Source organism: Borostomias antarcticus (genome assembly GCF_949987555.1).
Source record: "Borostomias antarcticus genome assembly, chromosome: 5".
NCBI lineage: Eukaryota > Metazoa > Chordata > Actinopteri > Stomiiformes > Stomiidae > Borostomias > Borostomias antarcticus.
In genome coordinates, this window is record NC_140238.1 from 15,747,619 (window position 1) to 15,773,642 (window position 26,024).

The 26,024-nt window shown below is 44.2% G+C and overlaps 4 protein-coding genes across 7 annotated transcripts; 3 read left to right on the forward strand and 1 right to left on the reverse strand.

Annotated features, from left to right (window-relative positions):
* The first annotated feature begins 250 nt into the window (after positions 1 to 250).
* vti1b (vesicle transport through interaction with t-SNAREs 1B) lies at positions 251 to 4,374 on the forward strand. The gene is made up of 6 exons (XM_084439183.1): positions 251 to 388; positions 606 to 664; positions 1,642 to 1,836; positions 1,924 to 2,097; positions 2,770 to 2,831; positions 2,940 to 4,374. The coding sequence occupies exons 1-6, from the start codon at positions 292 to 294 to the stop codon at positions 3,031 to 3,033; spliced, it is 681 nt and encodes a 226-aa protein (XP_084295309.1). The 5' UTR covers positions 251 to 291; the 3' UTR covers positions 3,034 to 4,374.
* Positions 4,375 to 6,152: 1,778 nt separating this feature from the next.
* Positions 6,153 to 10,322, reverse strand: arg2 (arginase 2; the record flags this gene model as incomplete). The annotated part of the gene is made up of 8 exons (XM_084438275.1): positions 6,153 to 6,343; positions 6,664 to 6,800; positions 6,905 to 7,009; positions 7,127 to 7,221; positions 7,314 to 7,473; positions 7,590 to 7,764; positions 10,043 to 10,115; positions 10,212 to 10,322. 8 exons carry the CDS (start codon positions 10,320 to 10,322, stop codon positions 6,153 to 6,155), a joined length of 1,047 nt encoding a protein of 348 aa, XP_084294401.1.
* A 2,073-nt stretch (positions 10,323 to 12,395) lies between these two features.
* rbm25a (RNA binding motif protein 25a) lies at positions 12,396 to 22,167 on the forward strand. 4 transcript variants are annotated; one of them, XM_084438153.1, is made up of 18 exons: positions 12,396 to 12,571; positions 13,121 to 13,248; positions 13,455 to 13,504; positions 13,631 to 13,807; positions 13,920 to 13,992; positions 14,216 to 14,376; positions 14,543 to 14,740; positions 14,947 to 15,030; positions 18,386 to 18,657; positions 18,807 to 18,918; positions 19,032 to 19,121; positions 19,292 to 19,365; positions 19,488 to 19,665; positions 20,359 to 20,776; positions 20,882 to 21,186; positions 21,295 to 21,393; positions 21,578 to 21,625; positions 21,720 to 22,167. In XM_084438153.1, exons 2-18 carry the CDS (start codon positions 13,143 to 13,145, stop codon positions 21,810 to 21,812), a joined length of 2,538 nt encoding a protein of 845 aa, XP_084294279.1. In that variant the 5' UTR covers positions 12,396 to 12,571; positions 13,121 to 13,142; the 3' UTR covers positions 21,813 to 22,167. The 4 variants fall into 4 exon arrangements, with proteins under 4 accessions (XP_084294279.1, XP_084294281.1, XP_084294280.1 ...); XM_084438155.1 differs by having other exon boundaries at positions 19,488 to 19,638; XM_084438154.1 differs by having other exon boundaries at positions 13,920 to 13,977.
* A 449-nt stretch (positions 22,168 to 22,616) lies between these two features.
* On the forward strand, positions 22,617 to 25,822 carry slc39a9 (solute carrier family 39 member 9). The gene is made up of 7 exons (XM_084438010.1): positions 22,617 to 23,390; positions 23,955 to 24,063; positions 24,179 to 24,382; positions 24,524 to 24,592; positions 25,103 to 25,188; positions 25,315 to 25,449; positions 25,585 to 25,822. The coding sequence occupies exons 1-7, from the start codon at positions 23,295 to 23,297 to the stop codon at positions 25,816 to 25,818; spliced, it is 933 nt and encodes a 310-aa protein (XP_084294136.1). The 5' UTR covers positions 22,617 to 23,294; the 3' UTR covers positions 25,819 to 25,822.
* Positions 25,823 to 26,024: the final 202 nt, after the last annotated feature.

Sequence of the window (26,024 nt, forward strand, 5' to 3'; positions counted from 1 at the left end):
CTGCCTTGCCAATGCGCCTGTCCAAAATACACAACTACACGAATAAATGTGTACGCGTTCTATTCTTTGAAATATAAATCTATTGCACAGCACATCTGCAATATAAACACATTTAATGAAGAGATGTTAAAATGGATACGTAATTATATGCTGTTTTACTCTACGCAGGCAGTCAGCATGTGACATAGTCACGAGGACCAATATGCGGAAAGAGTCCCGTGAATCTTATTTGGGATTTATCAACAAAGCAGAGTCGGCGCCGATACTTTATTGTGTCAGTAAAGACACAACATGTCTTCGGAGGAATTTGAAAAGTTGCATGAGATATACAGGTCCCTGTATGATGAGCTCAAACTGATGCCGGACAGAGCTCTGAAATGTCACGGAGGTACAGCTTCAACTAGCTAATTGCTTACGTTAGCTAAAGTTAGCTAGCGAATTAATAAAGTCGGGTTTGAAAACGAATAGGCCTACTAGTTTACTTAGCCTATAGCTAACTGTATTTCACGTAATTCTAAAGCCTCTTGCTTTATGCTATTTGATTTAGATAACGTTATTGCACGCACTCTTCTAAACTAAACTAATAAGTCATTGTGGTGTTACAGAGGAGAAGAAGAGGTTGGTGAGAGTCTTTGATGAACGGTTTGGAGAGGCTGAGGAAGTGGTAAGTAAATCCAAGACAGATTTCGATGGGTTGGATTGACTTAAGTTATAACTGTCCCATCAAGCTTTATGTTCAGCATCTTATCATTTGTCAACATTATCATGACCCCCTGAAGTAACGACAGCTAGGAGAGGTTCCACAACATCTTTCCTAAATCGGTCCGCAAGCTCAACAGCCAACAGCTGCAGTAGACTGTCTCCAGTAGACACTGGAGACACCCCTTGGACAGAATAGATCCCCCCATGACCTATTACCCTGCCCCCCAGCCCTGGTCCAGGTCGGTATACTATTCGGGGCATTTTCTCCAAGGTGGCTACAGTTGTACCCCCCTTCTGCCTGACCCCACCCCCCCACACCTTGCACCTTGTCTATACAGTAGTAGACAACTACTGACTCCACTACTGTACACTCACTTGAACCAACACCTGACAACAATTGAACACCTTGCCTATACAATAGACAATAACAATTGACTCTTGCCTATACAATAGACAACAACAACAACAACTGAATGCACAACTGTATACATGAATGTGATTTAATTGCACTGCCTATATCATGGACACAAGCAGTCATCCATGATCGGATGGGATAAGGATGATACTGCTAGACTACGGATAGTAAATGGCCAGTTTGGGAACCTTAAATGTCTAACTGCGTACCTAAGACTGGAATGAGGAACTGATGAGTACTAATAAGATACTTTAAGGACAAGTGATTACAAGCATTCCAATGAACCTTGTACTTGTTACACATGGCAAATAAACTTTCTATTCTATGGCAGCTCTTTATCATAATGTCCTCAGCTTTCAAACCAAGATCATTGATCATAATCCTGTGCAGGGTGCTTTCCACCCTTATGAGGCAGTACCTATTTTATACACCAGGGGGTGCCAGTGTATTGCTGCGTGGCTGCTTGTGTAAACAATTCAGTCTCTTGTTTAGCCTACCTTATGTTTCTCTCTGTGGATCTACAGCTTGAAGGAATGGACCAAGAGCTGATTGGTGCTCCTTCCTTGCACCGAAACGCAATGTCCACCAAGATACGGCTTTACCGCAGGGACCTGGGAAAGCTGCAGCGAGAGATGAAGAATCCTGAGCCTGGCTTCAGATTCCCAGCCCAGCCAAGGGAAGGCGGATTTGGTGTCTATTCTTCTCAGAATGAACACAGCGTGAGACTGAAGCAGATGAACCGTTCACCTTTTATTCCTTAATACACTTCTCATATTATTGATTATTGTATTTTGCTTCCTGTTCAGACACAAGTGCAGTCACAGAGGACCTTGCTGCTCCAGGGCTCAGAGTACCTCAACAACGCCACCCAGAGCATAGAGCGCAGCCAGCGTATTGCTGCAGAGACAGACCAGATAGGCACAGACATCATTGAGGAGCTGGGAGAGCAGAGGGAGCAGCTGGACCGCACCAGAGATAGAGTGAGTGGGCGGGCCTTTGAGTGCTGACCATGAGAGGTGTGCAGGGATGGGGGGCACTGAAATCACACTTGATTTCGAGGGCTTGATGCAAAAGGGGCAAAAAAGTTACATTTTCAGAATTTTACAGGAGAGCCAAAACTAAGCAAAAACTTCATTGATTGTATTTATTTAATTAATTAAAAACAACATATTTGAGCAATCTATACTTTCATAGAGATCAGACTTCAATTAATTAATTAATTAATATTTTGAAAGATAAATTTTTTTTAAACTGCAAAACTATTACATTTTAGCCAAAACGTCACTTACGCCTTTTGTGTGCCAACATTTTATAACTTTTTGTTGTTGTTAAGGGCATAAGTGACCTGTGCTTATGCCTTTTGTGCTCCAAGCTAGTGCACTTACACCTATTTGCTCCAAACTCATGAAGGTTTTCACTTTATGTTATGCCTTTATGTTTTCAGCCTTTATTTGAAAAAGTACAAATTATAGTGACCTTATTATTTTACCTTTTGATAAAGCTCAGACCTTTAAAATGACATATAAAACTCATTTTCGCCCAAGATGTCACTTATTGTACGCCCCAAGCTTTTGCTACAAGCCCTTGGTTTGATATACACTTTCATTGGTTGATTCTGTCATTCTGTCTCTGTCCTTCATGTCATCTTGTAGCTGGTGCACACTGGAGAGAACCTGAGCCGTAGCCGTAAGATCCTGCGTGCCATGTCTCGTCGGTGAGTGCCACTTCATGGCAAATTAAAACCCCATATCACTTTCCTGTGTTTATTTGTACTCTGGCTCTGATATTTCTTGTTTGTCTGCCCCCCTTCCTCCCCCCATAGACTGATGACAAACAAGCTGCTGCTATCTGTCATTATTTTAATGGAGCTGGCAATATTAGGTGCTGTAATCTACCTTAAGTTCTTCCGCAAGTAGGCAAGTTCCCTGCCACATCAGCAAGCTCCATATTCTCCTCCACTGTCCTTCTGAACTGAACTCAACACCACTTATTTTTTTCGCCTGGGAGTGGCTCACAAAACAATGTTTTTATCTTAATGAAGGAGCCCAATGAAAACAGGACGAGTCTGAGCTTTAATGCGCCATAGGCTCGACAAGACATGTTTCCTAACCATGTGGACCAAACGTCACAGACGTTGGATAATCACTGGAGTTGGAGATGATTACTTTGTATTGCACAGACTGAATAAGACTTGTGTCGCCAATCCCCAGTCCTTCAGATGATGCCCTGTGATGGTGGAGACTGCCTGGGGGACATATATTGACTGCTTCAATAAGAATCAATGTGTGTGTCTGTCTCTGATCGGAGGCTCACTAATGCTGGTCCTTACCTGCATATTAATTTACCTCAGTCATGAAAATTATATGTGATACAGGTTATAGGTTTCTGCCAACCAACTGTCGGGGAGAGTGATGTATTCTAAATTTGGGACACACCCATAGTCATTGGCATGCATTTATTTGACCCTTTATCCCCTGTAAGGTACCAATGTTTTGCCTGCATGCACTGGACAGTATGGGCAGTCTGTGATGTAAATGAGTACTACAAAAGATTAGTACTCATTTAGCCTGTTGAATGTATTTTTGTATTACATTTAATGCTTGATACATGAATACTTAAATATTATTTATCTCTTTCCCCAATACCAAACTCATGGTTAGAGGAGGGGATAGTGACATGCTTGGAAGTGAACTTAGCACCAGCTTACAATGACGCTCACTACAGAGTAGAGACCTGAATCCTGCTACCACTAAGAGGTGCAACAAATATGCAGGATAATGACAATGTCAACGGATTTGAACATGGATTCAAGGTATTTTGAAAGTATCTTCTTTGTTCTAAGTGCTGTAGCCTAATTACTGTATGTTACATTGTATGAACTTTGCCGTTTTAAACATGGACGAAGTGATTAAAGAAATGTGTTTATATTTTCATAATGACATAAATAATGTATTAAAACTTGGATTTATCTGTGATGGTCCATACAAGGTTATCAACTATGTCAAGGGTAGAAAGAGAAAAACATCCTTTGTGTATCTGCAATCACGGAGCAGGTACAAGGGCAGACTTTACAAATAGGGGCCAATACAGATAAGGCCATATCAGTGCTAAAATGAACTTTAATAATCCCCAGGGAGGGGAAATTTGGGAAGGGGTGTAGTGTAGCACCTGTTTCTGTGAAACTACTTCACACAGATAATACGTTTTTTTATTTTTTATTATTGCTACTCTTGATACTCTTATCATTCGCTGGCACACAGACCACATACTGTATGTTTATGGACATTCTCAGGGATGTGGAACTGCAGCTGCGTGCATGTTGGAGTTGGGGGGGGGGGGGGGGATCAGAGGAGGTTGTTTCTAACATTCCCAAAACATACTGGTGTATGAACTAGATACTTGCATATAGATCATTTTATGTTACATCACACAAAATATGTTACATGATGTCCTATAGGTCATGAACTCCCGGCACTGGCTGAAGAGCTTCCGCAGCATCATCTCAGACAGCAGCCACCCTGCACACTCTGTTCTGCCCCCTCCCCTCTAGCATGTCCTAAGGGTCAAAAATGACCCGCTACTATGTTAAACAGCATCGAAAAAAACCCTCAATAATTACCCCCACGCTGTCCCCTTTCTGTTTTTCCAATGTTTTTGTTTTGTATCTATTATCTTATTTTAATCTTATTGTGTTGTAATAAAAACCAGTGGTGTCCATTGATTAAATGCAGTCCTTCTGCACTGTGGAGAGGGATACCCCAAATATTCACAAAGTATGTGATGAATTACTGGACTTTTTGGGGCATTTCTGCTTTATTATATAGGAGGGGAGAGGGGAGGCCTGGGCTGATGTGGTAAGGAATAGAGTAGAATGTTTATTTGTCATGTGTAACAAGTACAGGCACACTGGAATTCTTCTCATTGCTTGTCCTTACAGTATCTTATCAGTACTAATCCGTTTCTCAGTCCAGTCCTAGCTACGCAGCTAGACATTTAAAGGTTCCCAAACTGTCAATTTACTATCCGTAGTCTTGCAGTCTATCAGTATCACCAACCGTATCTACTTATCCCATCTGATCTTGGAAGGATGACTTTGTCTGTATTCATGATATAGGCAGTGCAATTAAATAACATTCAAGTATAGTTGTGCAGAGTCAGTTACTAGCCTTGTGGTATGCGCCTTAGCCTGATGAGCCAATGGGGCGCCAGACAGGTTATTTCTTCATGCAAAATAGATTTGGGGTTTCAAATTCAATTAAGCTGCTTTATTCTAGGGGTTTAGTGAAGGTGTCATTTTTTACCCTTAGGACAAGGAAAGTATACAGAATGTTGGGACATTTTGGTAAGACCTAGTGAGGAAACATATAGACTGATGCTGTGGAGGAAGACTAAAATACTCTTTATTTTACATTATTTAGTGGTCACAAAAGGCATGTTAAAAGTAGACCTACTTACATTTCAGTCCAATTTCTTTCTATTAGCATTTCAAATACACAAATTGCATTCATTAATTTACTGAAATTAACTACAAATGTTCTCGAGGCAATTATCGCTAATATAAAACCTCATGATCAGTAGGCTACATGATCATACATAGATATAACAATAACAATACAAAAGGTAATTCTAAGGAAAATACATCAAACCACAGCTGGTCCAAAAGTGCGAATGCTTCTTAACGACAACTGGTCTGGCATAGCCACTTACAGTACATTTTGGAAAAAAACTGAAATTTCTCAACTCTAAATGAGGCATGCTCATTTTCTTGTAAACCAGACCCAGCCCTTATAAAATAGGGCTACAGCTTTGAAAACAGATTTGATTTAATTGTAATATCAACATTTAAATAGTAGTGACACTGATTTCTTTTGATTTTTTTGAAAGATTTGACAACAGCTGAACATAGACTGTATGCAGCACATCAGTAGGGGGGGGGTACAATTTAAACGTCTATTTTGTCTGTGCAGTCTTTAAAAATACAGGAATGGCCAGAGGTGACATGGTAAAAAGTCTTTAGTGTCTACTAGTTGCTCTTTTAGAGGCGCAACTGCTCTGTGTCCTCCTTGTCTGAGGGAACCTCCTGAAAAGCCACGTGTGCTCCCTCTCTCGACTGCCCCAGAGATGATGCGATCACGTCCACCGCCAGTCCAGCCGTGGACTCCACTTGCTCACGGCTCGCCCCCAGGACAGGGTTCACCTCCACCAGGTCCATCGCCGATAACAGCCCTGCAGCAAAATACAGGGTGTTAAGTTTCAATTCCTCTAGACCATCTTGCTTGGAATGTCACAGATTTGAATAGTACGTCCTGTAAACATTTTACTTGACACCTTCCTCACAATTTGTTATGACTCTTGCCCATAGATCAGAGCAATGATCCGGGAACTGCCCCTTTTTGGGTGAACAACTTTGAATTTGAATAACGGCAAGTTCAAGTCCCGCCCTAGTCCTGCTGCGTTTTCACCCAAAAAGGGGGGTGTCTGCATTGGTGTGCATGCGTGTACTTCCTATTTACTACAATTTGACGTCACAGTGCTCTGGTCTATACCTGTGTTGTGGATTTCCTCTGTGATGTAGATGCCCTCTCTGTAGGTTAAACCCCCACTCACAGGGGTTCCAGTAGCAGGAGCCAGAGAGGGGTCAAACGCGTCTATGTCGAAGCTTAAGTGGATTGGCCGCTGTTTCCTATTCGAGAAAATGGGAATTCAAGCTTAGCAACTTCCATCGTCTGTGCTTGGGTTATGCCTCTATGCCACTATTCTATTACATTGTTTGAATTATTCCATTACCTTGCCAAAAGGTGGTCAAGAGTAACCTCCATGACCCTCTGGATGCCGATCCTGTCAATGTCTCTCATAGTGAAATATTGGATGCCCAAGTTCTTCAGGATAATACTGTAAGAAACAAACGGTGTTGAACGTCAAAGAGTGTATTTATAAAACCGAGGTAGCTGAGAAGAGACGTAACCATGTTAGAAATGTGTAATTCAATTACATATTATAATGACTTACTGCTCGCCAGGATCTACGTCCCTCAGACCAATGTAAACCAGGTCTCTGGAGGAGAGGAATGGCTTCATCCAGGAAAACCCTGGGAGTTCTGGCATCTATGGAACACAATTTACAGTAAGGCTTTTAATGTACAGAATGAAGAGAAGTGCAGCACGGCTTAGTGTTTGACATCTGGAAGTCACCTCACCTTGTCTTTCAACTCTTTGAGCATGAATGCCACAGACTGGCCGTGGAGGTTACCAGAGGGTGACGTCATCGGTGTGTTGATGTCTGCGTGGGCATCGACCCAGATCAGACACAGGTCAGGACACTGCTGAGCATGGCCCTCTACTGAACCAATAGCCAGGCTGTGAGGGAGATTCATCGATATGTTATCACTTCATTCATTATCAATACATTTTGTATATTCTGAGAAAATGCCAGTCTTTCGAATAAAATTGCAAGGGTCTTTGTGGTAGTTTACCTGTGGTCTCCTCCTAGCATGACACATGTGTGCCCGGCACCAACAGCTCTGCTCACGGCGCTTGACAGAAGATTATTGGCTCGGCCAACGGTGCGAGGGAAGGGCACATGCATGAAGGGCTCATCCTTTTCAAGATGTTGGAAGATCAGATCTCCAAAGTCATGAACAGGGTAATCTGAGGAAACAGACACAGGTCTTTTAGGCCCCATTTTAACTCTCTGAGTAATCCTCTGCGCTGACTGACCTGACCAGCCCCAATCCCTGTCAATGTGATTGACGAAGCTGAGTCATTCAATGCTTTTGCGACTGCCGTCGCACTGACTGGGCATTTTCCATGTGTCCCACTTCCAACGGGGATCTACTAATGTTTCACTAGTGGAATTTCTGTTGAAATGAGGCTGCATACAGCTTGCACTGGCATCCAAACTCTGTTTAAGACATGATGAAGTAAACAAGTGATCTGATATACCATATGTGCGTGCTGGGGTCGGCAATATTAGAGATAGTATTTCTCTGCTGAGCTAAGGGAGACCAGTGTGGCACCCCTTTACCATTCTGAGACATGGCAGGAATAGAATGCCTATGTTAATGTAATCATGATGTAGGCTACTTGCCACCTTGTCTAGGCTATTTGAGGGTCTACTTGAAAAGCCCCCTGGGATTGTTAACGTTCATCTTATCTTATTCATCTTCTTATCTTTTTGATAAAAAAAAAGAAGAAAGATTTCAGTGATTTGAAACTTTAAAAATGTTGATTTGTGTAACGAAATGTGAGACTATAAGATGACCTGATGCCATGTTTGACCTCAATGCTATGTTTTACCTATGTGTGTGTGTATATGTGGTCAAGGGATAGATAGAAGTGAACAGTTGGTCGGCACAATTTGGTGATAAGGTTTCTCTCTCTGGTCGTAGGCTACCCAATGTTGGCAGCTATTAAGTTTCTAGCCTCAGTGTTGCCGAATTAACATCAGCAACTTCATATCTTTTTTCTACAGCACTCATTAACTTCGGTATCCAGGTAAAAGTAACAGGCCAGAGCCCGACTATGTGCTTATCTCCCGCCCCCGTGTGTCTACTTCTTTAAAGCTTTGGCCCACTATTTTTAGTCAATTATTATGACTAAGCTTGGAACATTTCGTCCTCAGACTATGAGGGTCTGCTTTTCCTTAGAAAATGACGCAAAGACAATAGAGCTTGCCCGTTAGCCTAGTGTCAGTAAGTCGATATGCCACTTTCCTAAGAAACTTTGAATGAACATGTAGGCCTATTCCTTGTCTGAAGCTTTGTGCCTTAACTGTGTCAGTCCACATCCGACAACGTAAAAAAATCTCGTATCTCCAAAGAACTGTTACGCAACTGCGCATCTACAGCTGATCTCGCCGTCACGACAGGATTACAGTAGCACCGAAACCGACGTTTGAGATCATCTAACTTCCGTATTTCTGACGCAAACAAGATGAGGGTGGGACATAATGTTAAGAGGAATTAGATTGGAACATTGTGGACGGGTTTTTAACTTTAGACAGATTCGATAGAAGGATAGCATTGATTGACGGGTGGATGTCGTGAGATTATTGGCCTAAAATCTAAGGTAGGCCTACCTGTTGTCGTAATTGCACGTGACCTACCGTTTTCGGAAGAAGAAGAAGTAAGAAATTACATAGCCTACTTTGATATAAAATTACAACAAAAGTAGACTGTTGTATTTTTTGTTGTTGCATAGGCTACATCGTTGAATAGGTGAACACTATGACCAATTATGTGAACCAAAATGGGACAGAATGATTTTTTCATTTCTGTGCGACTTTAAAATGACTTGCACCTTATGTACCCTACTAAACGCATGTCAATTCGTATAGCCTATTTGGAAATACGAATTAAGGTATCTTGCCCATCGCTTCGGAGTTAGGCTATGTTAAGCTAGGCTACATCAAGTCCCAACCCATGAACCTACGTCTACTTTTTGTTCTTAAATTAATTGTTGGCTTTCCGCATGAGGTAGGTTAGTCCTAACTCTGTTACATAATTCGAGCAACCGACGCGGTGATAGGACACAACACAATGGGAGGTGAGGCCTATGCGGAGTGATGCGCGTGCCTATAGAATGACTGGCAATGACGACAGCGGACAATTCATTCTGTCCGTGCCGAATGGGAGCGAGAGCCGCATGGATACACAATCCTTTTTTATATTGAAGTAGTCTATACACTGAACCTAATTCCCACCAATAAAGTGCTTATATAGATGTAGTCTATGTTTCTTTCGTTGGCAATATCAGACAACTTCCCTCCAAAGAGAGGATGACGTAATATCCCTTAAACCGGAGGTATATCAAGTACAGTAAAGTGAATCAATAGCCTAGCTACGCTTACGAACTTGAAGTTGAGTTCAATAGGCTATTAGATCACGTTTGACTATTTTATACTAATCACACTGTCCCCATCACCTACCTAGACTCGAAAGCCTCTCGATCAGACCCGCATCTCTGATGGCTTTTGGACCATGCTCCACTCCTCTTCTTTTCTGTAATAAATTTAAAGTGTGATTTATTATTCAGGCTACATGTAGATTTAGAGACCAAATAAAAGGAAAAGTTAGGCTACAGGTCAGTTATCATACCTGTCCTTTAGAGAATGGGGCACCCAAAACAGCCACAGACTGTGCCCGACTCTGACATCTATTGGCGAGTTGTGTTCTAAGAAGACGGGACAGTGGTCCCCTCAAAGCCATCTTAAATACCTTAGGCTAAATTCACAGCAAAAAAATAAATAAAAGCAAATGCCGACTTCAAGCCCGATAAAGCTCAGTTGGAACACGCTCTTGTTTCAATGTGACCGCGTCGACGAGGGGTTGGTTTTATGCCCTTTGTCTAATTCATATTCATGAGAGGATGAACGGCACACGCATCAGCAGCAGCTTTGGTAGGCTAGTCTACTCCAACGCGTCCCTGGACACAAAATACCCGATCCGGCAGGCAGTGGGAATATTATGTTTTTCACCAAATTCACATCAGACTATATAGACATAGGCCTACAATACAAATTAAAATCGGCACTATAGGCTACATTTCAGCTATACAATTATCTCGAATTCATTGCCACACATTTGACGCCTTCACTCTAGCCAATGAGAAACGCCGGATATATGGGTTTGTTCGGAGGGCGTATCCTATGAAACCATGCTTGAAATCCACATTCCTCACATGATGCGCTAGCTACCGCACTCCCTCTGTACGGAAATTTCCACACAGCAATGATGTTTACGTGTGGTGTTTACTGCTCTAACCTTGTTAGTCAGATGGACACCATAGGCTTGTGACATGTAGGCTAGGCTAGCCTATCCGATGTCACGCTATTTATGAATCGCCCTTCTGCAATTGCTGAGGAACACAATATGTGAACAGGGTTAGCTAAAGCAAGCTATTGAAAACCCAATAGGGCTTGGGAAAATGTAGTCCCAGACACGACCATCTTGTTTCTACACAGGTGTATCTATTCGTTTTGCATAGGGTTATATGCAGTAGAGCCAATCAGACAAATAGATAAGCTACTCCTGTGTAGAAACTGGTCGTGTCTGGGACTACATTTTCCCAAGCCCTATCGGTCCATTATTTCGACTGTAGCCTATTTAAAATATGTATGTCTAATGTTTTGTGGCGTAGCATATTTGGCATATCGTAATTTGCATAGCCTATTGCACTGTTTGTTGTAGCCTAGGCCTACTGTTTTGCACTGTCATGTCCTGCACCCTGTCCTATGCAACAGCGTAACCCTAGACAAATTCCTAGTAGCCTGTGGGTGAACCATAAGGCCTAGGGCACGGCTAATAAACAGATCTTGAATGTCATAGCCTAGGGTTGGCATTTGAAAACAACCGGGTATCAAAGTCTGAGACAATGGGCCTCCCTTCACAGAACATCAAGATAATCGTGCCCCACCCTAATATCTTTTGTAAGACATTAGGCTATATTTAGCTGACAAAACATTGTGGCATAGCCTACGGGTTTGCATTTCAGATAATGGGCCTAAGTTACCTTCAAAGAACATGAAGACAACCGCGCCGCATCCCCGATCTTTTGTAATTAAGAGGGGTCAGGGAAGAATTTTTACAGCTCACTTATCTGGCCCCCGGGTGATTACTGTTTTTTTTGCTTCCCTCTGGAATATGTAGAGTGGGGTCGTATGCCCACCTCCCTTGTTCTCTGTAAAGCCCATTGTGTTGCCTCTGGGTATGAAATGCGCTATACAAATAAAGCTTTGATTGATTGATTGATTGATTGATTAAGCTGTAAAATAAAATTACTATTGTTTAAACTGGTAGTTGGAACAATTATTAATTGCTGCAGCTAATTCAACTATTAATTAGCCTACCAATGCTACAACTAATAAGTGGTTAATAAGGCTAGGTCAAACTCTGAAGACTTTGAACATAGTGCCAAGAACTGCGGTATTTAGATACGAGGCTTACATTCAATTATGTGCATTTAACTACATGTGCCAACATCTAGAAAGTGTTGGCCAGTGTAAACTATTTTTTGTTAAACGAAACCGCTACTGAATCACATTAAAGCAAGCTCGCGCAACGCAGACAGAAAACATCTTGTAGGCCTACGTAGTAGTTAACGGTCTAACAGCCCTATTGTCATTTCGCGCCTCACCTGAAGCTCTCTGGCGCCCACGGGGAGCCGCGTGGGTCGGTCTGGCCCTCCATGCCAAGTTGTGTAGCTCTGCTGCCACCCAGTGTAGAAGAACGGCACAACACTCCCAAATTATAAAGTCCCACCATACAGCGCGAAGAGAAAGGTTGGTGGTTCCTGCCATGGTTCCTAGTAGCTTGCTAGCTGCATGTTCACAACGTACCTAACTACTATCAACGGAGTTCAACTTTTGAGTTTAAAACGAAACTTCCCTGTATGAACCCAACTAAATGAAAAGCGCCTGACAGTATTGGCTACGTTATTTAGACACCGCCTGGCTTCGGTGAGTAAATAGCTAGTCTACCATTCATGTGAGAAGTTAGCTAGCTAGCTAACTTGTTAACATTAGCTGGCTAACGTTAGCTAGCATTAAATAACCTCGTTAGGAACCAAGGAACGTATACTAACGTTAGCTAGCATATCTAGCTACTATTGTATAGCTAGCTTGCTTGAATAAAATAGCTAACGTCAGCAAAATGCGAATTATTGGAGTCAGCTAGCTAGCATGCTATGGAGATAGCAGTCGACTCGCCAGCCATTATCGTTACCATCAGTCAAGTTAGCATAGCAACCGGGAATTCCATATTCTAGCAGTAGCTAGAGAAGCAAGTCTATTATGTGATTAAGAAATGTAGCTAACTAACTAGTTATCGTGTTGTGTTGTTGGCTAATTTGCTTTCTAGCTTGTTGGATAACTACATAGTCATTGTGTATATTCACGTTCATTATACATTGCTTGTTGGTAAATTGTGAATAGTGGTTGGCTGTTGCATTGATATGTAGCATTTGTCCGTGGTCATTTATCTTGTTAATCTCCTTGCTACCACTGCAGGTCACTCACAGCTTCCTCCAGGATGTCCTATCCCCCTCACCTCAATCGCCAGCAGATTGGCATCCCTCAGCTGCCACAGAGGATTGCCCCCCCTCAGTATGCAGGATTTCCCCCCGCAGTCCCACCTGGTGAGTAATTGTAGAAATGATTGGAGGTCGCTAGGTGTTTTGTTCCATTGTGTTGCAGGGTCCATTGTTCAGAGAACTGACAACAAAAGTCACCCCCCAAAAATGTGACCTTCCATTAGTGGCTACGAATTCTGTGTTAATACAAGGTAATGCCTCAGGGAAGGCTTATATAGTTTCAGTGATTGAAACGTCATTGTTTCTCTCAGGTACTCCCATGATTCCAGTACACATGGGCATAATGACCTCAACACCTACGGTAAGCTGTACCTACCGATTTCTGTGCCTGTGCATTTTGTCATTGTGTTTCACAAGTACACCTTGATCAAGATGTCTGGTTCATTCAGTACTTGATTTGATGACACGTTTCTTTCTGCTCCTACAGGTTATCGTTCCTACCACCGTTTCTATGGTTCAGAAACCTGCTGCCCCCAGAAAAGAGTTGAGCACAACCAGAGCCAAGGAATCGGAGGAGGCTGGCAGCGGAGGCCCCACCACGACTGTGTTTGTTGGAAATATCTCAGAGAAAGCCTCTGACATGTTAGTCAGGCAGCTTCTAGCGGTGAGAAGCATGAACTGTAGCCTCTTTTGTCCACAAAGTTGTGTTTTGGGGGAAAGGTGTGTCATAGAGGCTTATACTAACATATATCATCCTCCATTTGTCTGTATTATAGAAATGTGGTATTGTCCTAAGCTGGAAGAGGGTCCAAGGAGCCTCTGGGAAACTTCAAGGTAAAAACAAAACAGGTACAACACTTCTATACTACTTTCCCCCTTTTCTATGTGATGAAATCTGAAATGGTGAGATATACCCTGGTGTTTTATAAGTCATTTTATAATATATTATGAGTCACTCTTGGCTCTCAAACCACTTTCTATTCCTCTCACTTTCCTGTTATTCCTCATTTTAGTGATCTTTGTTGTAATATCTGTGCAACCTTCTGTATTTTTGCTCATTCCCCCCTTGAAGCCTTTGGCTTCTGTGAATACAAGGAGCCCGAGTCGACACTACGAGCCCTCCGGCTTCTGCACGAGCTGCAACTAGGAGACAAGAAGCTGTTAGTCAAGGTGGATGCCAAGACCAAAGCTCAATTGGATGAGTGGAAGGCCAAGAAAAAAAGTGCCAATGGGGTTAGTCGCCTCTCCGAGTCTAGAGTTAAGGGCTGTAAAGTGTATATGTGGCTCTTATGCTGTGCATTAAGCACTTCCTTGTGAAGATTGTGTCCTCGGTATTGACATGGAAGTTAACTATCTTCTCTCTCCTCTTTCCCTTGTGCTTTCCATCCATGTTGTATAGGGAGCTAAGTCTGAGGAAGGCCCACAGGAAGATGAGGATGAGGAGGAAGAAATCCTGGACGAGGACACGAAGCGTCGTGACCAGATTGTGAATGGTGCTATAGAGGGTCTTATTCGAGAGTACGCCAGTGAGCTTAATGCCCCCTCCCAAGACTCAGACAGCCACCCTCGCAAGAAGAGAAAGGAGAAGAAGGAGGAGGTACTTACTACCATGGTGCTGTCCATTTACTTATAACATTGCTGTCCATTTATCATGACCAATTTCACCTACATTTACTCACATACCTTCATGTATTTGTCCAAGCAAACATCTCAGGAAAGGTTTTGTCATTCAGTGATTGACATCTTATCATTATGAATTCATATTTAATTTGTGTTTTTCCCTTTTTTTTCCCTTTATGACAGGAGGATATCAACGCCATAGAGATGGAGGACGACAAGAGAGACTTGATTTCCAGAGAGATCAGTAAATTTCGGGACACACACAAGGTAACATATTTTACTGTTTTAACACTCAAGTTAGGCTGTGGAGAAAAGCTATCCCCATCTAGATTATACTTATATATTTAACTTCCTTGTCAACAACAGGAAATGAAATTCCAATGATTTCGGATGTAATGAACCTCTTCTTAGAACCATTATTCATATATCATATACTGTCACCCCTAGACGTATTTGTTTATTAATACATTTGGTCAATTGAACTCTTAAATTGGACAACAATAAAACAGTAATTGAAGTCTGTACTTTAAAAGGAATGTCCATTTATCAAATATAACCATATATCCCTTTCTAAAACAAAAGTCAGGGATTAAAATGTAAAAAAATTGTTGTCCCTGTTCACAATACTGAATTGGTGGCAAATATGAATTAAAACCACAAGGCAGGGTATATTCACCACACAAAGTGCATGGACATTATGTAAGATTCCCTTAAAGCTAATCTATTGATTAAACCCCACCAATATGATAGAGATCATATGGTGACCAAAGCAAGATGAATGTCAGAGCTTTGGAAAAGGTTGCGTGGATAGGATGTAAGTATGAGCTTTCATTTCTTATTCACATATTTTGGGCGCTCCCTACTGGAGGACTTGCAAAGGGGCAACTGGCTCTGAGTCTCCATGGGCCACATGCCCATCCAGTGATTCATTGAGTGTTTCTCAAACAGAATGTCTTGTCACACTGACGTGTGTGTGTGCGTGTGTGCGTGTGTGCGTGCGCGTGCGTGTGTGTGTGTGTGTGCGTGCGCGCGTGTGTGTGTGTGTGTGTGCGTGTGTGTGTGTGAGTGCGTGCGCGAGTGCGTGCGCGAATGCGTGCACGCGTACGCACGTATAGTTGATATTGTATAGGAGGGCACATGTGATCCCAGAGCCAGAGAGCCCAGTGAACCTCTGCAGGTCCTAGTAAACTAAATGCTGTGTTGTAAGAACACAGAGACTGAATAACCACTGCAGCAGTTTGAGCTGCAGCCTGTCCTAAAGCAGGGAGCGCCCCTCCACAGCACTCTGTGTTCTGAAGACTAGCAAGGTAAGACCTCTGGTATTTGTCTTCTGTCACCCTTTCATTTTCTATCACCTGTCTTTCTCTCATCTTGCTTTTTTTGACCTTTCTTTCGCTGTCCCTTGCCTTGTGTCTCTTTAAGCCTGCTGTTCATTATCTCAACATTCTGAATATCCTAGATTAGTGTAAATACCTAGAGGATATACTTGTACTTAGTACATTTGCTGCTCAAGGGGATAGCAGTTAAGAAGTCAGCTGTATGGTGAGTTTGCTTAGGAGTTCTTGGACACTAACCTGGACATTCTGAATATCTTAGTTTAGTGTAAATACCTGGGGGATTTGCTGCTCAAGGGGATAGCAGCTAAGAAGTCAGCTGTATGCTTTGACATTAACCTGAAATGGATATTGTTGTTGAGTCTTTGGGGTGTGTAGACAGAGGTAAGTTCAGTGAAGCTGGGGCCAAAACATTTCTCATAACACCAGTTATACTTCCTGTTAGTGACTGACGCAAGGGCACTTTGGAAAGTGCAGTGTCACAGATCTGATAGTAAAATCTCTATCTCAAACTCAAGTCTGTTCTTTGTTGTCCTCCTCCTGTCTCTGTCTCCTTATTTTTCTCTGTGTCCCTCACTTGACAGACATGAGACCCACAGGTCACCACAGACCAGATGTTTGCGTATCGTTTTAAACACCGATGCATGTTCCAATGGCATTCTGAAAGCTTCAAAACATTTGGATTCATCGCCTATAATACAAGCTTTTAAGGAAATTTGTCTGTTCCTAGTTTGGGGTAAGGTACCCAATCATCACCCTATTATCACACAAACTCTTTGAGCTGTGGGTCTCACTCTGACTGGGTGGTTTCATTTAACACTTGTTGGGCCGACAAAAGCCAGAGGGACATCAGAAGACAACCTATGGGTAAGACTGCTTCTATGATTTCATTCCTTTTGCCAAAGTGGAATACCTACATTGCCTCGTCCACTAATGTAAAAGATGATTGATATTTTCTGTAGGTACTGTCAAGATGATTGATATTTTCTGTAGGTACTGTCATTTAGATCAATTACTGGTCGTCATCATAGGTATGGCTTAGACATTTTTCCACTTTATTTTGTCTGTGCATTTGACCTGCTTTTCCTCCCAGGCGTAGCATATAGGCTTGTAGGGGCAGAGAAGCGCTGAAACCGTAGTTCATCACCTGTAAGTCACAAACAACTAGCTTGCAAAGGATCACTCAGTTTCCTGATCCAATGAGAGAGTCTCTTATTTGTGTTTTTTTTGTGGAGTTTCATCACCAGAAGAGTCAGACTTATAACTTATAACAAGTTAAATGTCAAGAGGTTATTTAAATTAAGTGGTTTCCAGGGTCGCTCACATGGCCGTAATGTCTACACAGAGTTTTATGTGCCAGTGGCTCTGGCACTGCACCTGAGTCTCAGATGGCTATGCATAAAACACATGGGGCTTTATTATGGAATCTCTTAGTAGGACCTAAAGCCATGTCATGCTTAAACTTGCTGTAATCCATTTGGCACAGGTCGAGAATTTATTAGGCACTCTTACAGTACAAATCGTGAACAATCTGAACCTCTTGTCCCAGATACACTTGTATACTTTTGTACAACACTATTTGTTAATATGTTTGATATTGCAGTCATTTGGACTGTCTAACAGTAATGCATGGTACCTTGGACCTGGATCAAGACCATACCGAATTCTCAGGCTGTTTGCATTTGGAAGGCATTTTACTTTGAGAGCCTCTCTGTCCAGCCTTAGCCAAATGGACATTGATCATGAAGCAGATGTGAATGCAAGCTGAACCTCCATCAAAACAGTCTCATATATTACACCAGCGTATCATTTTGATGATCATCTGTGTCATGCTGGGACAGGAGGGTTGACAAATAGTTGACTAATGATACCACACTTATACAATTTTGCAAAGCATATCACAGGGTTAGAACACCCTCATACCCCCCCCCCTCCCCCTTTTGAGACTTGACTCGCAATCTGTTACCTGTAAGTGAACTGGCCACAATGAGCCGGTATCTATTTAAACTTGTTGGAGCAGCAGAGCCCATGCCCCTGGGGAAACTGCAGAGGCTGTTGGAGGACCACATAATACTTGGGGCCGCTCTCCTTCACTGGCTCTACCAACACTATGAGTCTCGGCAGTATGTGAGCATGACTGGCGCAGGAACTGTAAACCACTTGTCACATCACCTGTTTCTGTGTGTCTCTCTCTGCATGTATGTAGATTGATGAAACTGTGGCTAATCTGCTAAACCTGTCAGCGGAGTGACACCCTCTCCCCCCTTTCTTCCTATTGGGTCCCGCAGAAACTCGAGGAGGAGAAAGGAAAGAAAGAGAAGGAACGGCAGGAAATTGAGAGGGAAAGGAGGGAGAGGGACAAAGAGAGAGAACGGGAGAGGGAGCGACGCGACCGCGAGAGAGAGAAGGAACGAGAGAGAGAGAGGGAGACGAGAGACAAGGAGCGCGAGAGGGACCGGGACAGAGATCGGGAAAGGGAGCGGGAGCGGACCAAAGACCGAGAGAGGGAGCGCGAGAGGGAGAGGAGCCGCGAAGTTAGCGAGGGCCGCAGTCGATCCAGGTTGGTATGAGTCTTGATGTCGGCACTGCCGTGCTCTCTAGCGCAGAGGTCAAGGAGGCTGTACAAAAAGGTAAATGTGTGTGTGTATATATATATATAATATTATATATATATATATATACACAAGAGCAGCATGCTTTGTCCTCCAGGGAGAGGACCCGAGATGAGAAGAAACGCGACCGCGAAGAAGACGAGGAGGACGTATATGAACGCAGGAGACTGGAGAGGAGGCTGAGGGACAAGGAGGCTGCCTACCAGGAGGTACACTTGAAATCTATTTGAACACTGAATTGAAAGTAGCACGTGTTACTAAGTGGTTGATTTGCTGTTCATGAAATGGTGGTTGGTTGAGCCTTTTTACTTTCTCTGAGCAGCGTCTAAAAAACTGGGAGATCCGGGAGAGGAAGAAGGCTCGGGACTACGGCAAAGAGACGGAGAGGGAGGATGAGAGGCGGCGTGAAATGGTGAAGATTCATCTACACCCCACCTCTTATGATACGTTGATTCATCTACACCCCTCTTATGATGCGTTGATTCATCTACACCCCTCCTCTTATGATGTATTGATTCATCTACACCCCTCCTCTTATGATGTCTTCATACTACAGTATCTGATCTTGTCTATTTTCCTCAGACAAAAGAAGCCAAGCGCCTGAAAGAGTTCCTCGAGGATTATGATGACGACAGAGATGACCCAAAGTACTACAGGTGACACCCTTTTATCACAGCCACAGTTGCTATAGTAACCTGTTTCTTGACACTGCACGAGGCAAGGAGAAATCTTGGTTAATAATAACGTAGTGTGTGTGACTCTCTCTTTCTCCCACCAGGGGCAGTGCTCTGCAGAAAAGGCTGCGTGACCGGGAGAAGGAGACAGAGCTGGATGAGCGAGACCGGAAGAGAGAAAAGGAGGAGCTGGAGGAGATCAGGCAGAGGCTGCTAGCCGAGGGCCACCCTGACCCTGATGCTGAGATGCAGAGGGTGAACCCTGCCTCTATCTGGGCCCAGGCACATTCACGCACACACAGACATACACCAGTGTTTGCCATGTCTCTCCTATGATGTTATTAGCCTCTCTTACTCTGAAAATGTAATTTAATGTTATTTATTGCTTTATAAATGTTCTTAGCCGGTAGACAAACATACTCCAGGAGCTTGCTCGATCGCCTCGTTGAGAGGGGTCAGGGAAGAATTTTTACAGCTCACTTATCTGGCCCCCGGGTGATTACTGTTTTTTTGCTTCCCTCTGGAATATGTAGGGGTGGGACGTCTGCCCACCTCCCTTGTTCTCTGTAAAGCGCATTGTGTTGCCTCTGGGTATGAAATGCGCTATACAAATAAAGCTTTGATTGATTGATTGAACCCTAGTTTGCACTGTATTAGACATGGCTCGTGGCTCATAGACACATGTAACATAACAGATTTATACAGTGTTGTGTGTGTATATGAGCCATGGCTCATGACAAGCTAAGAGAAGCTATGGCTCATGGCTCATAGACGCATGTAACATAACACAGATGCATACTATGTCTATACTTTGTCTATGAGCCATGAGCCACCGCTTGTCTTATTCAGTATAAACTCGTCTCGAGTCTTGTCTGTTTGTGCTGTACTTTGAGTGTTTGCATAGGTATATGTATGTTTATGTTTCAAAGGCTCTGCTTTGACCCGGGGGCTTGTGCTGTTTGTCCACGTCTCTAGATGGAGGAGGAAGCGGAGCGGCGGCGGCAGCCCCCGGTGAAGCTGGAGCCTGAGGAGGAGCCGGTGCCGGAGAAGCCCCAGAGGGAGCACCGGGACCACCGGGACCGGAGAGGACCAGGCAGAGCAGTAGAGCCCCCGTCCCGGGGCCCGCAGCCCCACTCGGACAACGACGACGTGGAGGAGGGTGAGGACGAGGACTACCATGAGGGCGACGACATGTCAGAGGCTAAACCACACCTTAAATCAACATTGCGGCCAGTCACGGCTGCCCCCTCGGTGTCCTCAGGCAGCGGGGGCGCCACCCCCAACACACCCGGTAGCGAGTCTCCCTGTGGAATCATCATCCCACATGAGAACTCTCCGGAGCTTCAACCCCCTGAGGAGCACAGGCCCAAGATAGGTCTCAGCCTCAAACTAGGTGAGTTGGAGAGCAAAGGGGATAGACTCATGGCTAGCTTTATTTGCCTCCTTTGCTGAATGCTATAATTCTGTGTTTTGTATTGTATTTTCTCTCCTCCTCCAGGTGCAACCAGCAGTCCCAACCAGCCGAACACAGGGAAGCGCAAGAAGCTGGCGACTGCGGACAGCGTCTTCAACAAGTTTGACGATGAAGAGACGGACGAGCAGCCACGCAAGCGGAAGCTGGTGCCTCTGGACTACGGTGACGACGACAAGAGCCTGGGCCTGGACGGCGCCGAAATACCGGGGGCCAAGGGCAGTGTGAACACAGAGGAGAAACGCAAGCACATCAAGAGCCTCATAGAGAAAATCCCCACAGCCAAACCCGAGCTCTTCTCCTATCCTCTGGATTGGGCCATGGTCGATGCGGTAAGGAGATGCCGGTGGAAATTACATGGGTCTAGCCAAGTGCTCTCTGGTCTAGCCGAGCGCTTCGGTCTTGATTTTAAAATATGGTGTTGTTTTTCCTTCACCCAGACTCTGATGGATCGCCGTATCAGACCCTGGATCAATAAGAAGATCATCGAGTACATCGGCGAGGAAGAAGCCACTCTGGTTGACTTTGTCTGTTCAAAGGTTAGTTTTGTCTTAAAACGCTACTGATTAAGAGGGAACCTTTCCCTGGGTAGAACAATAGCAAAACCTCTCCTATAGTCAGTAGGCACTCCTGTAAAGAGAGCGTTGTCAGCTCTGATTTTGTAGGGCTACCTTTGTTTGGTATTTTTATCAACTTCCCCTTTACCTCTGGCTCTCTGTACAGGTGATGGCTCATAGCACACCCCAGGGCATTCTGGACGATGTTGCTATGGTGAGTGGGGAAGCCAGATCGGGTCAGTTGGTTTATACAAGTCAACTTCAATGCTCATGGATTGTGGCTAATCACCTACTTACCATCCTTACAGGTTCTGGATGAAGAAGCAGAGGTCTTTATAGTGAAAATGTGGCGGTTGTTGATATATGAAACGGAGGCTAAGAAGATTGGACTGGTGAAATGAAGACACACTACCGGATGAAAAAGGGCCAGTTTTTCTCTGGCTTGTTCTTTATTACTCTGACAGATAAATGCTACCCGTGATTACAGGCCCCTCGGATCTTGAGACTGTGAAAGTGGGGCCCATACTCCCTCCGCCTCATTCCACCACAAAGGAGCTGCTGTGTACGTGTGTTAAGGGAGAGAAAGCTTGAGCACCAAATGCGAAAGTGTTCGCTCAAGCTTAATTGCATGGTAAAACCTCTGTTGAACCTGGCTGTGGAGGCAAAGCTGGTTATGCATTTGTACCCATTTCTCTCCACTGTGTCTGACACATTATGCTTTATTATTTAGTAATGTCAAGTGGAGACAACTGTTGTGAACTAATGAATAAAAAACTTTTTAGAAAATTGAACACGTTCCATGTTGTCAATTTAACTGGTTGTGTAATGTCAAAAGGGATAACAATATGAAGAGTATTGTTCAAATACTGCAGACAAGTAGGCATTTGAGTTAGACATGAAAAGAGATAATGGTCTTGGCATTTTGCCCAGTTTATGAAAAGGACGCATCCTGCTCAGGGCCACATCATAGCCTGCATAACAACCATCCACGTTTACGTGGCATATGTGGCTTGTACTGTAAAAAAGTGACTCCACGTTTTGCGTTTAGGTGTGGGCCGGGATTGCGGAGGTTTCACTTATGAACGATTCTATTGGTCAGAAGGTTCGAACGCCACCGAACGAGACTACCAAGGGATGCAAAACGGGCGTACCCAAAGTGTGAGGATTAAGATACCCGGAAGCACTTCATTGCTCCCACATCAAGAAATGATGTCTTAATGCGAACCACACGAAGAGAAACAACCAAAAAAAGCTTTACATGCTAACATCAAATTGTAGATTAGGTAACTTACTTGCGATCGGGCAGTGGGAACTATTCGTCTTCTGAATGGCGAAGTTATTTTTGAGGAATAACGTTATAACTTTTTAGGCTGCGAGTGTCGTAGCTTTTCAGTGCTGCATAGCTAGCTAACAAGCTAACCATCGTAGCTATGTTAGCTTGATTTCTGCTACTATTAGCTGCTTAGCTATTGATCAAATATAGTCGTAGCTAATTGAAAATTGTATCTAGATCTTTGTGCATTGAGTCGATAGTTAGCTAACTGGACAGCTCCATCGCCCAGTAATTGTTTAGCAAGTGTCAGTTAACGCGTTAGCAAGTTGAAATGGTTTGTTTTGTTGTATCGTCAGTCAGTTAACGTTATTGGTGTTTGCTAGATAGCTAGCTCACCACATCACCCGAATTCCACTGCATTGTTTATATACAGTACAACCATCTCCGACGGGCTACCTACACTTTACGTGCACTAGAGCTAGCTTGCCGAGCTAACGATACCTAGTTTCTACACGTGAACCCATTAGTTTGCAGGTCATTCATCACAGTCCCGGGGTCGATAACGTCCTAGCTAGCCAGCAATTCCACGCCATCAGGCAGGGCTGCAATCATGGACGATTTCAGCTCAATCAGCCTGTTATCCCTTTCGATGTTGGTGGGTTGTTATGTCGCTGGTACGATCCCTTTGGCAGTCAACTTTTCCGAGGTGAGTAGCAACCGCCGACACCAAACAGGAATTACCACAATCGAGGTGGAAATAATGGCGTGCACATTACATAACACAGATGAATGCAAGAGTTTGTAGTTTTTTGTAAAATTGAACCCATGATGTAAATTACAATTATCTTGGATACCTTTGGAATCACACTACTCATACTTACTCGATTAAACAATTAGCGGTTGGATTAGCAATAAACTATCCAAATGTTGTGAACTCTTGAGACGTCAAAGTTCAATTTAGCTATCAGTTAACTTTGGCCTCAAAATCCTGTCTGTGTACCCATCATACATTTGTATTTGTGGTATTCTTGAGACAACCTTACACTGCCCAATGATTATAACCCTCATTATAACCATATTTGTTTGATATAGATTTTACTGTAGTCAATGGCTCTGAAGATCCTATATACTCATTGAATTTTCAGTACCAATGATATAGTTAATTCAGAATATCCATACAATTTCTAAGAATACTTCCCCTGACACCCGAAGAGCACAACCCTGGCGTGGTGACATACGTTTTGTAGATTAATTTCTTGCTTTTCTGTAGGAGAAACTGAAGTTGGTGACAGTGCTGGGAGCAGGGCTGTTGTGTGGTACTGCACTTGCAGTCATAATCCCAGAGGGGGTCCACGCACTCTATGAGGAGGTCCTAGAAGGTTAGACTCACTACATCATATATCCTGTGTATTTTGTTTTCACTTCACAAGCCCGTTTGCACCATCAACTTATTCCCAAGTTGTACACAAACAACAGGAAACTCTGCGTTTGCAGGTGTGCACCATGCTCATGGACACACTGAGCGAGTGGAGATGTCGGAGGTGAAGGGGGAGACGGACCCAGCTCTGGGGGCTAGTGGGGAGCACGTCCACAGCCACGAGCACCTCCATGCCTACATCGGCGTGTCCCTGGTACTGGGCTTTGTCTTCATGCTGTTAGTGGACCAGATCGGCAGCTCCCATGTGCACAACAGTGACGGTCAGTATGAAAGAGCATACCACTTCTAGGGTTCTGCTTCATTCACACAAGGCCTGTTCAATTGGTGTGTGTGTGTCTATTTGGTGTGTATGTTTTGGTGATGAAGAATATAGATGTGTTGGTACCTTTTGTCTTGTTTAGATCCTGAGGCTGCAAGAAATGCCAGCTCAAAAATTACCACCACCTTGGGGCTTGTGGTTCATGCAGCAGGTAGGTCATTTACTCCACAAGGGTTTTCAGTGAAATTTAGTTGTGAGGCCGGGGGTTCGCGGTGGTGTAACGGCCTAATGCGTCGTCCTTGTGTGACGATGCGGTCTCCCACTGGGGACAGGGGCTCACCAGATCCCAGAGGGAGCAGCACATTGGGCTGCTGCTCCCTGAGGGTGGTTAGTTTATCTTGGCTTGAAGATTTGTCGCGCTACAGCGACTCTGTCTGGCGCTGGAATCAGGGTCACAAGCTCGAAAGTCAAGTCATTGTCTCTTTCCTTCGTATCGCAGACCGGTGGGATTGTGCAGGGAATCTTAAACAGGAAGAATAGGGCATTTGGACAATGTCAGGTGTCATTGTCTACTAAATTGGGAGAAATTGGAAAAATCAGAAAAATGTATAAAAAAAGAAAAGAAAAAAAAATAGTTGTGAGGCTATGAGGACTTGTTTCTGTGTTCTTGACTAGAAGAGAGTTAGTGAATTGTAGTTTAGTGAACTCTTGTGTTCCCTAGCTGATGGAGTGGCGCTTGGAGCAGCCGCATCCACTTCCCAGACAAGTGTTCAGCTCATTGTTTTCGTGGCCATCATGCTTCACAAGGTATTGTGACGTTTACCCTCATATCTTTGCGACCTAGACGTTATTTTTCAACAGGCATTTATGTGGATGTTTTGTGTTGGCTTGTTTTTTCGTCTCAAATGTCAAACGGCGTTTACCCCCTGCCAGGCCCCGGCAGCTTTCGGCCTGGTCTCATTCCTGATGCACGCTGGCCTGGAGAGGAACCGCATCCGTAAACATCTCCTGGTCTTCGCCTTGGCGGCACCTGTCCTGGCCATGCTCACCTTCGTGGGCCTCAGCCAGGTGAGTGTGCCTCGCTCACATGCTTCTCAGCCACTACCACCCACCCACCACCACTAAGCAGGCAAGAATGAATGAAAACGCATGCTGATTTTAACCATCCTCACTAATGTCTCCTCCGCCACCTCCCCACTGCAGAGCAGTAAAGAGGCGCTGTCGGACGTGAACGCCACCGGTGTGGCCATGCTCTTCTCCGCCGGAACCTTCCTCTACGTTGCCACCGTTCACGTCCTGCCGGAGGTGGGCGGCACCGGTCACAGCCACGCCCCCGCAGGAGGGAGTGGAGGGAAGGGACTGAGCAAGGTGGAGGTGACGGCCCTCGTGCTGGGCTGCCTCATCCCTCTGGTGCTGTCTGTCGGTCACCAGCACTAGACAAGGAGCCACGGTCCGGAAGGGAGAGGAGAGGGGGTGAGGGGAGGGGAGGTTAGAGGGAGAAAGCACTAGGTAAGGGACGGCGCGGCTGAGCAAGAGACCTCCCATGTCACGGGGCACGGTCGTCTCATCTGTTCATGGACCGCCAGCGGCTCGGGCAGAGCTCGTTCTTGATTGCGAGGATGCCGGCGTGTGGCTGAGAGTGG